The following is a 17,392-nucleotide window of genomic DNA, read 5'->3' on the forward strand; positions in this document are numbered from 1 at the left end:
CTTGAACACTTTGTCTGACCCCACCTTACCTTCTCCCCTCCATAGGCAGTGTACAAGTTGGCTGATGTCTCCTGTAAGTGCCATGGAGTCTCAGGTTCCTGCAGCCTCAAAACCTGTTGGCTGCAGCTGGCTGACTTCCGCAAAGTGGGAGACCTCCTGAAGGAGAAGTACGACAGCGCTGCCGCCATGAGGATCAGCCGCAAGGGCAAGCTGGAGCTAGTGAACAACCGCTTCAATTCGCCTACTCCAGAGGACTTGGTGTACGTCGACCCCAGCCCCGATTACTGCCTACGCAACGAAACCACGGGCTCCCTGGGCACCAAGGGCCGGCTCTGTAATAAGACCTCGGAGGGTATGGACGGCTGTGAGCTGATGTGCTGTGGCCGAGGCTACGACCAGTTCAAGAGTGTGCAGGTCGAGCGTTGCCACTGCAAGTTTCACTGGTGCTGTTACGTCAAGTGTAAAAAGTGCACAGAGATTGTCGATCAGTACGTCTGTAAATGAAGGGCCCACAAGAGCTACAAATCTATATTATATAAATCTATATAAATCTATTTTATATATTTGTACAAATAAATAGATGGTGATAATGATAATAATTAAAGACATTTATTTAAGAGACTTTTTAAAATCTAAAATGTTTCCATTAGAACAGCTAGATGGTTGGGCTGCTCCTTTGTTATTTAATAGGGGAGCAAAGCGGGGGGGGGGAGGTATTTGTTCACTGGTTCCCTCCCAATCTTGACGCAATGCATCCGGGATAAAAGGGATTCTTGAGGGGCCTCAAAAAGGATCTACCTACAGCTCCTTTATCACAAAAGCAGGAGGATGGGATATGTTCCCTTTGCTATCTTGTGACTGGATTTCATAATGGGTGTGTTCTGTGCCTTTTTTGACACAGCCAAAGGAGTGCCCTCCACGCTCAGGTCGCTTTCCAAAAGGACTTTTTTCTGCTTCTTGTCAAAACACTCTGTGGGATTAAACTACAAGGCGAATTACCTGTTTTAGATATTGGAAGAATGATTCAAAAGCAGTGTCCGTGCCTGCTGTGGTTGACGTGTGGATTGAAGAGAGACTGTTGCACAATGGCAGATGGTCCCCCTGCATCAAGCGGGGGAAGGAAAACATTACCTTTGACCTAGAAGTGCTGCTTTACCCCTGTATATCCTGACAGAAACCCCCGGAATCTGATTCTCCTGCATTTTGTGGAATAAAGAAAGGCGGCAGCGGACGTGGAGGGGGATCTGCTGAAGCTTTGGAAATGCAAAACTGTCAGAAGTGGTTTTGCTGGTTGGTGGATTTTCTCTTCTGTGGAAAAATAACTGTGTGGTGTATTGATCTAACCTCAGGATACATGACAGCCGGTGACTGATCTCTTGGGACTACTTGGATTGTTTTGGGAAAGGGACTTATTCGGCATGTCTCTGGACTTGAGAGAAAAACAGACATGATTCAACACACAGGATTTGACAAACACAGCACCTCAGTCTCTACGCGGACTCAGATGGTCATGGGTGTCACAAGGGCTTTTTCATCCCCGTGCCTCTGACCTAGATGTACAGTTTCTCTTTTAACATTAAATATCCCTTGTTCTTGCCCTCTCCCCTTGTTTTTGTGAGCACATTTGTTTTGTGTTGCTGCTAATGCATTTCACAGCACGGGGACTTTCTGCCAAGTTGGACTCCTTCCTGGCTTAAAACCTTTATTGCAGTCAGACCCAATTCTTGTGTTATTTTTTTGATAGGTCAAGTCACCAAGAGGTGACATCTCAAAAGAATTATGTCTGTTGCTGGAAGACCATTTGATTTGTACACTTCCTTGTGTGCTGAGAGCTGGTTTTCACCATCCCAATGGCGAGGGTCATATTGCATTCTGTAAGTTATATTGTTACTATTGACTGGCAACAATGTAGCATGTGCCAAAAGAAGAATCAAATATTTCCTTAAAACTATTGTCATTGGTTCTGAAATACAGCATTAGGAAGTTCAGGGGAAATTCTGGAATATTACTCCATTCTTTTCTCATATCCACAGATTGGCTAGAGTGGATGAAAATGGGCCAGAGCCAAGTTTTGTTAAGGCAGAAGTGTGTAGGGAGGATGCCTTAGAACAGGGATCCCCAAACTTTGGCCCTCCAGTTGTTTTGGACTACAGTTCCCATCTTCCCTGTTCCTGTTAGCTAGGGATCATGGGGGTTGTAGGCCAAAACATCTGGAGGGCCACAGTTTGGGGATGCGTGCCTTAGAAAAACCTAATCGGGGAGGTGAGCAGCTGTATTTTTGCATTACATGCATTTTGCATGTAAAGAGAATGATAACACCCCATCCTTCAAACACAAAAACATAATCTGCTGCAATTAGTAAACCAGCAGAACTAGGTGAGAACCTTTCTCCATGAAATCTAGTTTTCCATATGCAAGGGTTGTTGTTGTTGGTATAGAGGAGTACAGACCTTAAAAGCCCACATGTATAGATTGAAGTTATCACAAATGCACTCCACATGTGGTGCTTGCAGGCAGCTTGGGTGGTATCCTCTTGGTTTCAGCGATGATATGTTTGTCAATACGGCCATAGAGCAGGGTGAGGGGCTAGGTTGAGGAGAGCTCCAAGGCAGTGGCAGACCTGCAGGCATGAGGGTGCCAACCCCAACCCTGTCACCACCACCTCATCCTGCCCCATCCTTTTCCAAAGGAGCATTACATGGCTGCCATGAGGATGCTATTGCTTCCACCCCATGAGTCACTGCTGGGCTTTGTGAGTACTGTAGTAAGCTTGACACAGCTGCAGGAAAGTTCTGTTTTCTAAAGGCCATGAATCCCGCATGTAGTTTGTCAGTATGACAAACACACATGCGTTTCTGTTTTGCCATGTTTACACATAGCAGGTAGCTTGAGGCGGACAGGGGCAAAGAGAAATTTTGCATGCAGTGAAATACATATTTGCATTTGCCACAGGCAATAACATATATGTTGGATCCATACAATTTCCTTATGTTCCCTTGGGAAGGGATCACTCTTACCTGCTCTGCATGCAGAAGGACCCAGGTTCAGTCTTTGGTATCTCCACTTAGAGGAGGTCAGGTTGCAGGTGATTTTTTTGTTATTATTATTTTCCTTTGACCATTGGAAGTTGCTGCTAGCTAGAGTAGACAGAACTGGGCTCGATGAAGGCCTGGTTTCTATGTTCTATTTTGGAATGTTTGCCAGGCATGAAATGTTCCTGAGCCTGACTTTAGGCTCAACTAAAGTTCTTTCCCCCCCAATTAACTACTAATTATGTAGTCATCCTACTCTGATAGCCACCCCGTGGAATACAGGGTCATGAGCAATTGTTGTTTTCTTAACTTCCTTGCTAGTGAGCGATGGATGAAAAAGGTTTGTTTTTTCAGTACCTACAGGGATCATTTGTACTTGAGCAATAGTCAGAAGACCCAGCCAAAAACTGGAAACAATTACTGACAATATTATTTGCAATACTTGCTTTTTAAAACCAACAACTTATATATTTTTTTAAAAAACAAATTGCCAATAGAAATAAGCAAGTGCCCTGTAAACTAGAGCCCTGTAAAATACAACTCAGGATTTTTACAAGCTGTTTTTCTCCAAACATTTTTAGTCATTTTTTTTTTACCATTTCTGCTACTAAAGTTGTCAGCAATGCATATATTTCATAGGCAACAGATTTGAAGGGTCCATAATATATAAGAGGAAGAGCATTCTGCTTGCAAATTAACTTGCTTTAAAAATACTGTTTTAAAAAAATATTTTAGGGTTTTAAGCAAATCATTAATCCATACATTTCTTGGCATCCCAGAGAGCAATTTCTTGGAATACACCAAATGACCCAGATTTATGTTCTTTTTATATAAAATCCAAAGCCAAAGGTACAATAATTCAAAGTGATGAAAGCTGTTTTCCACCCATGGAAAAACTGAGAGGATAATGGCCTGATCTAGCTCCCTTAATAACAAACCAGTAATTGGAACGATCCCCAAATCCCATGAAATCTATGTGCTACAGATGCTTGGAATACAGTATCCTTTTTTTCTAAAACAGAAAAACAGTGTTTTGGCTGCCTGAAAGGTGTTTCCTTCCTTCATATCTCTAACCTTTTATTATGCAATGACTGCACACTGGCTTGTTTCACACACAACACTAAGCCAAACCATGGCTAAGAATGAATATACAGGTGTGCAGGTACTTTCTGTGAAAATTCTGCTGCTTTTCTACTCTCTTACTCCTGCCTGCTGCTCTACCTGAAGCTAAACATGCTTGGCTTAGCATTACATCTGAACCCAGTCATGTCATCTGTCAGTGTTACATGTGAACTAGGCCACTGTATGATATTTGTTCTAACTGAGGTCTAACCTCTTTCTAGATTTTTGGTACAAAGTGATATTTAGATATGCTGGGCGATTTAGCCCTCGTCCCTCATTCTGGGATATAAAGAAAATCCCTGGAAATGTTGGAGTACAGGATAGGAGAATGACCTGGAGAATTGTTATCCTTGAGAGAAGATTGCATATTCCCATTTCAACCACTAAGAAAACAGCAAGGTGTTTCCTGATAAACCCAGTTTTTTGTATTTCTTAATGGAAAGCATGAGAAATGCTCAGAGAGAATGAAAGGAGTTTCCAGTATTCTGCTAAAATTTGTATTATTCTTTAAAATGTTAATGGATACCCATCTTTCCTCCAAAAAGGACTGGCATTTTCCTCAACAATAACTAGGCTGAAACACAGTGACTTGCCCAACAACAGTCTGTAAGCTTGATAGCAGGCAAGATCAGAACAGAGATTTTCCGTATCCAGCCTAAAAGTCTAGACACTGTATTACACTTTACATGTTATCTAAATTGCAGTAAGATAGAAAAGACCACCAGGCACTGTAAAGAACATGGTGTTGACACAATCTGTATCCACAGGTCCTACACTTGAAAAGTACACATGGGTGGGACAAAGGTGAAATGTGAGGGGGAAGGCTTTGATGAAGGACTAACAATGATGGGGGTGGGTGTTGAGAAAGTTTTAACAGGTAGTACAAGATGGGTGGATCACTGATTGATCAGAAGAGACTTTGTAAATGAAAAGGTTTTGAAGGGTTTAAAAGAGAGGTGGGTGTTGATGAAAGTTTTAACAGGTAGCACAAGGTGGGTGAATCACTGATCAAAAAAGACTTTGTAAATGAAAAGGTTTTGAAGGGTTTAAAAGAGAGGTGGGACTGGTATTTGTTACTGCACTGCAAAGAAGGGGGAAAGGTGCTTGAAACCAGAGGAGGCCATATAGCTAAGAGGAACAGGTAATTTATCAAATGGTTGGATAGATAGTTGTAGATTTTAAATAGTGCTCTGGAGTATACCCAGTAAGGCAGAACTGCACATGACTAAATAAGAAGTTTTGAGTTTTTGCACCAAACCAATCTCTGCTGCTTATACAACAATGGCTTGACCATCTTTGCTTATTTGTACCTCACATTCTATATACTGAATTGGGGGCAAGGCATTTCTAAACTGTATATTCCACTGTTGTGAAATGTCACAACATTATATGCAGACTTATTTGGGATTGCTAGGGGCATGCTGCCACGGCTGGAGCCCTCTGGCAAGTAATTCCATGTGGAACCCACCATGGGTTTGAGAGTGAAGGTCTGCAGTGGGGAAGTCTCCTACACTTGTTGAGGCTTCCATGATGTTTAGAACCCATATTATGCAAGGTTCTAGATCACACAGGGGGTCTCTATTAGTTCCCACTGCAAATCAATTTGGTATCACAAACATCTGCTCTGGATTGCACTACCTGTGAAGTTTGCTCTCCCAAACCCTTGGACTGTTCCAAATGATGTGGTACATTCTTTTGTGACACTCAGCTGCGTTGCTATCCCAGTGACTGCTTGCCTTGCTTGAGCAACCCAGTCAATTCTGGCTCATTTTTATTCACTTTTTGTTTGTTTGTTTGTTTGGCCTTTTTCTGCTTGTGCTGAAAGATCTTGAGCATGTGGAAGATTGGTTTGCCAAACTGCTGGTTTAGAAGCTCCAGCTTTATTGTAATACAATAATACTAACACTATAATTTATGTATACACCTTATACCTTTAAAGCACATTCAAAGCACATTCTGTCCTTCAAAAAATTATGGGCATTGTAGTTTGCTAATGGTTGCAGGGAATTGTAGCTCTGAGGGGTAAACTACAGTGCCCATAATTCTTTGAGGAAAAGAATGCACATTGAATGTGCTGTAAACTGTGTACACAGGATTTGTTCAAACTTAGCGCATATCCTATACATTTAAGATAATGCTATAAAAATGTGTGATCATAGATTTATTTTGTTGTTATTTGATTCCCCACACACTGTGTCATCAGTGAAACTGTATGTTGAGAGATACATAGAGCAGGAAAAAGGAGCTACTCTTAAACATAGTGTATGGTTCGACTATAGAATTCACTACTGCAAGATGTAGTGATAGCCACTAATCATAGCTGTCAACTTTCGGATTTGAAAATAAGGGATCAGCAGCAGCCTCACCTGTCCCGGGGACAGTCTATGGCAGGCATCCCCAAACTTTGGCCCTCCAGATGTTTTGGACTACAATTCCCATCACCCGTGACCACTGGGTCCTGTTAGCTAGGGATCATGGGAGTTGTAGGCCAAAACATCTGGAGGGCCACAGTTTGGGGGTGCCTGGTCTACGGTATCTAACAATCCAGGATAGTAGCTGGAAACGGCGTTGGAATAAGGGAATTTCCAGCAAAAAAAGGGAAGGCTGACAGCTGTGGCTTGGAATAAGGGAGTTTCCCGCAAAAAGGGGAGGTTTGACAGCTATGCCACTAATTTGGATGACTTTAAAAGAGGATTAGACAAATTAATGGAGGAAAGGGCAACCAATAGCTACTAGGCATGATGCTGCAATACCTCCAGTATCTGATGCAGTATGCCTCTCAATGCTAGCTGCTGGGGATCATGGGAGATGGTTAGTGCATTAATTTCTTGCTTGTAGGCTTACCAAGAGTCATCTGCTTTGGAACTGTCGGAACAGACCAGAAATGCTTTTGGGGTGATCCATTTTAACATAGGGAGCTGTCCTATCCTGAGTCAGACCATTTGCATACATAGCTCAGTAGTGTCTACAGCGACTGGCAGCAGCTCTCCAGAGTTTCAGAGTGCGGTCTTTTCCAGACCTACTTTGATTCTGTATGCAAAGCAGATGCTTCACTGCTGAGCTGTGGCCTATTACATTATTTAATCCAATACATTACAATATAAATTCAAGACTTAAATCCTCTCTCTCTCTCTCTCTCTCTCTCACACACACACACACACACACACACACGAAGGCAAGTCTTCAATTTCTGAATAAGTACCTAAGAGAGTCCCTTTGCTGGAGGTCAGATGTATCAGCTGCCTCTCAAAGTCCCAGTTTGCCATTGGAACCTCACAATCAGGCCACAAAGGCGAGACTGCCCCCCCACCGTTGTTTTTCTATAAAAACAGGACATTCATTTCTGAAAGACCAATAAACCATTTTTGCTTTAAGGAGCACAGTATTTAAATCCAATTTTATGTTACTATATGAGGTATGATGAATCATGTTTACTAAATATTTGTGGTTTGCATGGCTTGGCAGGAACGAAGACAATGGCTGTAGAATTCTAAGCATGTTGTCTCAGAAGGAAGTACCATTCAATGTAGGGAGATTTAGGATACTTCCAGATGAGGTCTTCATATTGCAAACAGGTCATTCAGATCTGATTGTTTTGTGTGCATAATTTGCATGTTAGCTTAAATGCATTTCCTTTTTTCAGTCATGTGTATTTGTTGGTATTCTGCTGTTCACCATCCACATTAGTGGACTGAACTTGATGGGGTTGGTTTCCCCACCCCACCCCATAGCTATTTCTTCTCCATCTTTCACTGCCTACATTCCAGGCTGGGAATGTATTTTGTACCCATGTGCACACCTTTAAAAACCAACAAACAAAACTAGTGAAAGTGCACAGAAGCAGAATTACCAGTCTTTCATTATTAAGTTTTACAATAGGCAAAATGGAGTTTTATGCTTTTGGGAGGGGTTGGGGAGGGATATCAATTTCTATCACTTCGCGCGCGCCCCCCCTTAATATACTGAGGTTTTGGGCAGGAGTGATATAGCTATATTCTTCCAGTAATTTGGTAGAGGCATGTGAAAATACTGTATTTAAAATGTGCAATAGGCTCCCATAACATTTAACAGCACAAGGACACATTCCGTCACCCAAAAAAACCACAGCAGCTTTGAAATACTGAAACAAGAGGTCTTATGCAAGATATATCTATACTAAATATAGATATTTTAAAATTTTGTGAAATAATCCCCCATATGTAGTGTGTGGATGAAGAGCAGCAAGGTTGCTGAAATTTGGATGTGGCAATCAGTGCAAACTGGTCTCATTTGGTATTGCGACTGCCTGTCTGAAAGCACAATTACTGCTTGGTAGAGGCTTTCCATACATTAACCATTGTTTAAGATACCTTCAACTCTCCTTAAAGCCAGTGCAAGGTTAAAGTGTCAAACCAGGACCTGGGAGACCAGGGTTCAAATCCTCACTCAGCCACGAAGCTCACTGGGTGACCTTGGGCCAGTTAGTGCCTCTCAGCCTAACCTTCCTCACAGGGTTGTTGTGTGGATTAAATGAGGAGGGGGGAGAGCAATGTATGCCCCCTTGAGCTCATTGGGGGGAAATAGTGGGATATAAATGTAACAACAACAATAACAACAACAATATAATAATAATAATAATAATAATAATAATAATAATAATAATAATAATAATAAACCAATTGTCTTTACCCGGTTTTACTAGCTTTTTTATAGCTCCTATACATTTTTCTCATGCAGGGTGGCAATGCAATTCTTTCAGCTTTTGGATCAGCCATAAATTCAGTCAGCTAACTGTATATTTTTCTCTTTCTCTCAGAGCACAATGAAAAAGCATTTTAAAGGTTAGCAAAGAAAGGTCCCATGGGTGCTCCTTATTCCATGCCTTTTCTCACCTTCTTCTATCTCCAGACACATTCACTTCAGCCTTTGCTTGCCCTTGTTCTGTGCTCACAGACTTTTAGTCGACTTTCAAGTTACACAAAATAGCTCACATACCCCTTAGCGTTTATTAATTAAATATTGGAATTGAGATTTCAAGACTCCTCTGTGTAAATCTGTGTGCATTACAGTATATAGAGTGCATGTACTTTACCAGTAAACATCAGTAGTCAGACAAACACAACAGGGAAAAGGAAACCAGCAGAGTGGGGAAAATCTGATGAAATCAAGTTTTATCTGTTTCTTTTAATAGGCGGGTGTAAGGGTGACTCCCTACAGGGAGCCAGCCCCCATCATCCTAACCTCCACCTCACCAAGCACAGGGAGCAGCAGTGGCTCTGAAGCAGCCAAGGGGGAGGGGAGAGACTCGGAGGGAGAGAGAAGCCAGCTGCGGAACAATGGGAAAGCTCAGGGATGTAGGCAAGGGCTCAAGGATGCTGGAGAGCCCTTCCACCGTCTTGACTGGGAGGAGGCTGAGAGGGCAAAAGTTAAGGAGAGCACCGCGATGCAGGTCAAGGGGGAGGCGTTTTGGGGTGCCCCGATTACTTTGCTGGAACAAACGTACGCCATTGCCAAATTCTGGTTCGGACTGAGAGGTCATGTTTTAAGCTGTCTCTGCACTGTAAACTGTAAATACTTTGCACAATAAAAGTCTTTAAAGACAAACTGGACTCAAGCGGAGTTACGCTAGAGTAGTCTTGTCACTTTTCGTGTCTGGCAGAAGAGTTACTCAAAATGCTTTAAAAAAAATCTGTTATTACTTACTCCCCCCCCAAAAAATAAAACTGCAGTATAATTTTCTCTCAGCAATTCAAATGAATATTTCTTAATACAAAATGTTTAATACTGTAGTGACTATTTTTATCAAAGTCATTTTTTAAAATTTCTCATTTCCCTACCTTTTTTTTACTGTTTTCTCTTACTTTTAATACAATGACCTCTCTTCCTGCACTATTTTATCTTTGCAATAACCTTGTGAGGTAGGAGACAGTGCTAAGAAATACTGACCTGAGCACAATGAACACACAAGGCAGCCCCTTGTGTGAAAGGAAGGCACTTCCACTTGCATAAAGAGTGCGTGTCTCATTTTGGGATTCACCTGCACCCCCAACACGCACACACCCCACACTATGCCAGAGGAATTACCAAGTGGCTTTTCAGGAGCTGCAGGAATGAGGTGGGAAAGCCCTGTTACAATCCTGGCATCTACTACACTTCACAAGTGTATCCTAATGTGGAATGATTCTTTTTTTATTATTTTTTTTTTTAACATAATTTTTATTGATTTTTACAAATTACAAAAGATGGTACATACATAAACACCTTTTCCACCTTCTTCCCACCCCCCTCCATGGGTCCTCCCCTGCCACAGAAGTATCCCACGCAGGTGATCAGTCAGAAGTGGTCCATTTTATGATTGGGTTTCTGTCCTCCTCCCCCTCCCCTGCCCCCCAAGCCCCCCCCTGCCACCAGGGAGCTCCAGTGAACCAGGGCAGTACGCAGGAGTTCATCCATCCAACCATCTATTGTCATACCAGAAAAAAAGAAAATACAAAAAGAGAAAAAGAGAAAAAAGAGAAGAGGAAAAAAAAAGACAAAAAGGAAAAAAGACAAAAAAAAAATTCATCATAATTGTTAAATTCATAATTGTTAAACCATATTTTGTGGGCTTCCCCACCCTCCCACCCTTCCCCGGTTTTCCTCCCTTATTTATCATCTTCAACAGTTTCATAGTTCATATTTTATAACATACACCTTTATATCTTATACCACTTTTAAACTATTATCATTTTCGCCTATTGTCCAATCACTGAGAAATCAAACTCCCATTTTTTCTTCCCGTGCCTAATTTTTACCCCTCTATAGGCCTCCATATTTTCACCTTTTTCCAGAATCAATTCACTTTTTAAACCTATAACTATTCCCAAACTAACCTTACACCCCCCGAGTGCCGGCTCCACCCCACCAATCCAGCAAGTTCCATAGTCAGCAGTCCAGTTATAGTCCTATTAACCCATCCTTACAATCACCACTTCACTTTCCCTTCACCCCACCCCCTGTTTGCAGTCTTTTGCCATCCAGGCCTCCATGTCAGACCCCTGAGCTTCTTCTCTTCTCTGCTTAATTTTTCCTTCTTCCCTGTGGTCATTCTGGAGTTCCAGTAAGTCCAGTCGTGCCCCCCTCGAAGGGGAGGCACTCCATCCAACTTTTTGTAGAGTAAAATCATCATTTTTTTCGTGATGGGCTTCATTTTGTGTTAAATCATCACAGTCGTCATCATTGTCATTCTCACATTCATCTTCTTCAGTTTCAAAAGCTTCATCTTCTAGGAAATCATATTCTGTCATCACAATCTGGAATTGTTGCTGTAACACTAGCCGTTGTGTCTCCTCTTGACATAGTTCTATTCTTGCTTCCCACATTAAGGTCAAAACAGTCCGCTGAAACTCAGGCGGGTACCTTTTTGTTGACATAGTTCAGTCCTGTCAAGGTCAAAACTTGTCACATGGGGTGGAATATGATCGCAGTCTATTTTCTCGACTCCATTTTAACAAGCTGGCTGCATTCTTAAAAATAAAGTTCGAACTCACATTTCAAAAGCATATAAACCAAAAAAGAATTTCCAAAAAGTCCAGAGATAAAGATAGAAATAAAATTTAACTATAAATCCTGGTCAGCTCACTGGGTTTTCTGGGCTGCCGGCTCCCGAGAAAAAGAAAGGTCTTTCTTAGTCTTAACTTCATTCTGCAGGGCAATCACAACAGTCTCTCTCCCCTTTTACCCTGCATTTAGGGGAGATTCTCTTTGATGCCTTTGAGGAATCCTTTTAAGTTAAAATCTTCTGTTTACGGCTTCGGGTTTCTGTTTACTGTCTCTTATGTTACCGTGGGGGGGGGTGGCTTCCTCTTTTCCCCTCTCTCCCAGGTCCAAATTGTTGCCTTAATTTACATTCCAAAGAATCCAAATTACTCACAGTCTATTCATTTGCTGAATGTTCTTTGAAGAATTGGCCACCTCCACTTCCCAGACTCGCAGCTTCGCACTCTCAGAGCAGCAATGTCAGCCTGTCCGCCGCGGTTCACCTCCTCGCTCTCGGGGGCTTAAACAAAGCCGATCCGGGGAGGAGAGAGCCCGCTTTTGGCGCCGCCAGGCAAAATCTGTCCCCAAAAAGCACGATTTGGGGCTTTTAAGGAGGTTTCGTTTCGCTGGAACGATTCCCTCCACCTCTGAAGCGCCGAGGTCCGCTCCGCTGTGCGGACCCCCGTCTGAGCAAGATGGCGTGGTCAACCGGAAGAGTGATTGGCGTGATTCTTACCTGGTTTTAGTGGACTAGAATTTGTCCTTTTTATGCTTATGGGTGGCTGAACACTTCTATTATTCTTATGCTTTATTCTCTGTTAATGGATTTTAAGTGTTTGGTAAGTTCTGTATTAGGTGCGGGTGGCGCTGGCCTAGGGCTTTCTGGTCAGAAGGTCCGTGGTTCGAATCCCTGCGACGGGGTGAGCTCCTGTTGCTCGGTCCAGCTCCTGCCAACCTAGCAGTTTGAAAGCACGTCAAAGTGCAAGTAGATAAATAGGTACCGCTACAGCGGGAAGGTAAACGACGTTTCCGTGTGCTGCTCTGGTTTGCCAGAAGCGGCTTTGTCATGCTGGCCACATGACCTGGAAGCTGTATGCTGGCTCCCTCAGCCAATAAGGCAAGATGAGTGCCGCAACCCCAGAGTCGGTCACGACTGGACCTAATGGTCAGGGGTCCCTTTACCTTTACCGTTAAGGATTACAACCTTCCAGTACCAGTGCAACAATATGCATGTCTACTCTTGACACGGCTCAAGGTGGCTTACAGATAAAAAGAAATATTAGCAGCATGTGCAGTTTTGCACCTTAATCTCATTGCAGTCATTGCAACATCCACAGTTGGGTAATACTATTTACTGGGACAAAACAAAAAACATCAACGACAGTGTGGCAACTTTTGAGTCATCCAGAACTCTTCATTGGGCAAAGTTATTACACAAAGCAGAGGAGTGTGTGTGCCCGATGACAAGATCTGGAGGTTGAGATACATTTGTGACATTTTGGCTGGTCCCCCCAAAAGCATTGTTCAGCTGATTTGGGAGGGTGTCGCCAATAGTGCTACCTTTGCTTTTTATATTATTTAAACCCCAGCATTGTCATGACTGCAGGGAAAAAGTAGGAGTCTCCTGCTGCTGCTGCTCTACACAACATTTGGGAAAGAGAAAATTTAATAAAATTAAGCACAAGCATTGGTAACCATGTACATTGCTGGCCTCAAGCTACAGTATATACCGTACATACTGTACAGTGATATATACACTTTTCTTATCAAGGAGGATATATTATACAGGAATAGGGATCAGTATTGCCACTTTCCCCTTCATCTGTCGCTGCCCTGAGGTACTTCCCAATCCTCCTTTTGGAACCTCGCCGCCTTCCTTGTACTTTGAGATCAACAAACCGCGCGAGCGCGCCGTTGAAAAGCAACCGCCGCCTGAGCAACAGCCCCGCGCGACTCCGCTCCTTCCGTAAGCAGCGTTCACCCATTACGCACTTTGCGCAGCGGCCGCCGAACCAGAACTAATGCCTGGCGCGAAAGGACGCTTTAAGAGCCCGCGACCTACTTTCCTACCAATGCGGAGGCGGCGCCTTCGGTTTCGGCAGGGTCACGCGCTCAAGCCGCCCGCCTCCGCAAAAACTACACGTCCCAGGGTGCCCTTGGGCTGAGCCTCCTCGCACCTCCACCCCCAAGCACGTCCTCCCGGCGTGGCTGACGCGTGCGCGTCCTCCGATTACGACGCTCCGCCGCCCATTGGCTTGCCGAGCCTCTTGCGATGATGACGCGCTCCGGGGCAAAGGGGAGGCGACGGGAGAGCTGAAAGAGGTGGGTGAGTGAAGGCGGAGGGGGCGGGATTCCCGGAGGCGCCGGCGGCACCGTGGGGACTCCCTCCCTCCGACCCCCCTCAGCGCCGGACACAGCTGGGCAGCGGAGTGAAGGCGCGTCCGGTAAGCCGGGCTGAGGGGCTGGGGGACTCCGGGTTGGGGCTGGGGCGCCCCCTGAGGAGCGGGCGGTGGGGCCTCGGTCGGCTTCGCTGACGGCTGACATAGGCCGCGGGGTGGGTGGGTGGCGCTCTACGGGGGGTGCGACCTCCGACCTCCTTGCTCAGGGCCTCCTTAGGCCGCGGGGGTCGTGGCGCTCGCGGGGCTCTCTCTGTCGGTTGACCTCGATTTCCTGCACTTAAGCCCCTCCTCTTGGGCTGCTGCTGCTGACCTTGGGCAAGTCACTTATCGCCTCTTCTCCCACCCCGGGAGCTGTAGTGATAAGTGGCTGCGAACGTCTTTCGGCCTCTCGCGAAACGCCCAAGAGTTTTACTTTTTAAATAAATAAATGACCAACTCCCTTGAGTGTTGTATCCGGTAGTATCCGGTAGCTGATACACCTGTATAGTTTGGATCTTCGGGTATACTGAAGTAGTGGAATTATTAATTAACAAGCACACAGTGGTATTTTTAAAAGGCTTTTCTGCCGCCCTACGTACTTAAAGACGCAAAACCAGCGAAGTTTTGTGGCACCTTTTTAAAGGGCTCACGAATTTTATTATGGTGTGTGGTTTTGTGGTCTCTTAGTTGATATCTCTGGAAGTTAAGGAGAAAAGAAAGAACTTTAAAAGTGAGCAACTCCCTTCCCACTCTCCTACACATGCACCCCAAAGTAACCAAGGTTATCATCCAAAACACACTTAATAAGGAGTAAGCCCCCTTGGGCAGCCTGGCTTACTTCTGAGTAAACATGCACCTGCTCTTGGTTTTCCACACACATTTGGGTAGTCTTAATTGTTAATCATCACTTTAGGAGATGGCCCCTGCTTCCCAAATAGTGACAACACTTGAGGTGAAAAACATTGGTCATGTTTTTGTAAACTACTTCACAGCTGTTAGCAGAATTTGAGGAAATGAAGTGTTAAGTAGTTTTGAGGACTTCCATTTCAATAAGCATGTAGAGGGCTACTTGTGAATCTCAACATTTCTAGTGAGAATGTCAGTTGCCTGGGTATTTTGTACTGTAAACCTGGCCAAGGAGTAAACTTGGACAAGAAAATGAAACTGATAAAATACTGATGTAAGAAAATACAAGTACAACCAGAGAACTATTTTATTCAGGTGGAGAGTGTGCTACCGTGGGCTTAAAATGTAACTACTGGTATTATGGACAAGGCTTGGTATCAACAATTGTGCACTTGTGTCTGTTGGCAGAAAGTACAGCTTATACATATTTGAAATATTTGTAAATGACAACTGTCGCATGCATTTTATATTTGGAAATACTACTTTACGCAGAAATCTTAACACATCTGGCCTTTTGTAAAATTGGTACTGCAATATTTTCCTGAGAAAGTGCAAAACTAATGTTCAAAGCCTATGCACTCCTTGGAATAAGTGTAATTGAATTTAACATGAATAAGTATGTGTATCATAAATGAGAAGTTAACCTACCTAGTTATGGAATCTTGAGCAGATTCCAGAAAAGTACGGTAACTTTTGGGCTGCAGTGGCAAAAAAATCAATGACGGTTTGGCACACCACACCAAGGCTATGGTACAATCTTTTTCAGAAACTCAAAGCAGTGTACAACCAACTTCACCAAAACAAAATAAAACAATATTTAAAACCTCTATATTCTCATATATGAAACATAGTGTTTCTGAAAAGCACAGTATCACTCAAAGGATTGACAAAACAGAAGTTAAATAATGTCCTTGTAGTGGCTTGCAGCATTTTTCTGGTGGCTTTTGTCACAAACAGTTAACTTTTTTGGTGGTTTGTATCCATTACTGCTGTTTGTTGAATTAAATCTTAGTGGCTCATAGAAAGGCCCAAATGTGGCCCTGACTTCAACAGTCCTTACATTCACATATAAATTTAGGATTCTCCCAAAGTGGGCATCTAATTATTTATAGCTTTGTTACCAAGAAACATATTCCTTGTTTATACAGAAACTGCATAAAGGGTAACTTCACATCTTAACACAAAAGTAGTGGCAGGAAGTATGAGTGACTCATGTCTCCCCTCTTCTCACACTTTTTGAGAAGACTTATTTCCTCTGTCATGGGATGCACAGTTCCACAGTAGCAGTACACAAGTTTGATTGCATAGGAAGTTGTCACTTGTATAAAAACATAAAAAGCTATCCTAAGTTGTTTACAAACCACTCTAGTAATAAGAATAAGTGACTGTACTCTGTTCTTTGTGGAAATCATAGCAGCATATCAATGAGAGCCAAAATTTTAATGGGATTAATGGAACAGCAAAAAAATTGGTTTATGGTAAGTAATTAAATTGGGACCAAAATATATATACTGAACAATATTGTGAACTTTTTTTTACCATAAAGGCTGGAGCTCAGAAGAGCAAGAGCCACTGCCAGTCAGTGTGAACAGTACTGAGCTAGGTGGGTCAATGTCTGACTCTGTATAAGTTAACTTCCTGTATTCACAAGTCATGTGAATTATTTTTGTGTGTCATTTTTTCACTTATCTGCCATCTAATACTCAGAAAGTCTAATGCGGCTGATAGGTAACAAACCACCTTTGATCTTAATCTTATGTTCCTAGTTTCTCCTAGGGGCAAAGAGAACTAGAAGTCACCTGCTTCCTGGCAGGTTTTAATTTCTCTTAGAAGGAATATATTCTCTCATCTTTGGCTGCTCCTTAACAAGCACGGGACCTTTTCTTTGTCCAGTTTAGCTAACACATCTATTTCCATCCCTTTTTGATATCAGAATAGCACTGCTGCAGATCCTCCTGCAACTAGGATGCTTGCATGGCCTGATCTCTTTTTCCAATGGCAGACCTCTCTTACCACCCTTTGAGAGGGAGATCCAAAAACATCCTTTGGCATCTTTCAAAGACTATAAGATTGCACCATATGTGTTACATATGTTTATTCACTGCTCAGACTGTTAAGACTTACAGCTGAGAGATTTCATCATGTGTTCCTTGGTCAACAGTTTGACTCAAATGACAGAGTCAGAGTTGTTGAGTCAGTCAGATGACCTACATTCTGCTGACCTGAAAAGGTGTGGAAGTGAAAAAAGAATAAATATTGTTAAGTATTTTTAGTGAGAAAGTGAAATATTGCTAAGGATTATTATATAAGGATTTTTATTAATACCTGTACTGTATCCCTGTTCACATAGAGGGCAGACACCCCAAGGGCTGTATAATTATTTTTATTATTATTACTCACCCTTCACCAGCAGTAGATCTCCCAGTCCACCTATGCAGAGGGATGAAGGTGATCTCC

The 17,392-nt window shown here is 43.0% G+C and overlaps 2 protein-coding genes across 5 annotated transcripts in view; both read left to right on the forward strand.

The window, feature by feature from the left end:
- Positions 1 to 1,602, forward strand: part of WNT5B (Wnt family member 5B) — a 107,629-nt gene extending 106,027 nt beyond the window's left edge. For all 3 annotated transcript variants that reach the window (XM_035127460.3, XM_088676807.1, XM_088676806.1), the window contains exon 5: positions 46 to 1,602. In XM_035127460.3, the coding sequence (XP_034983351.1) occupies positions 46 to 504 (459 nt within the window). In that variant the 3' untranslated portion in view covers positions 505 to 1,602. The remainder of the gene's footprint in view (positions 1 to 45) is intronic.
- A 12,357-nt stretch (positions 1,603 to 13,959) lies between these two features.
- ADIPOR2 (adiponectin receptor 2) overlaps positions 13,960 to 17,392 on the forward strand; it is a 35,355-nt gene continuing 31,922 nt past the window's right edge. Inside the window, exon 1 of one of the 2 annotated variants that reach the window (XM_035127344.3) lies at positions 13,960 to 14,095. The gene's annotated coding sequence lies outside the window, so the exon portion shown is untranslated. Of the gene's footprint in view, positions 14,096 to 16,486; positions 16,539 to 17,392 lie in introns of those variants that run through there. The other variant, XM_088676808.1, reaches the window with a different exon arrangement.

Source organism: Zootoca vivipara, chromosome 9, assembly GCF_965207765.1.
Source record: "Zootoca vivipara chromosome 9, rZooViv2.hap1.1, whole genome shotgun sequence".
NCBI classification, from domain to species: Eukaryota; Metazoa; Chordata; class Lepidosauria; order Squamata; family Lacertidae; genus Zootoca; species Zootoca vivipara.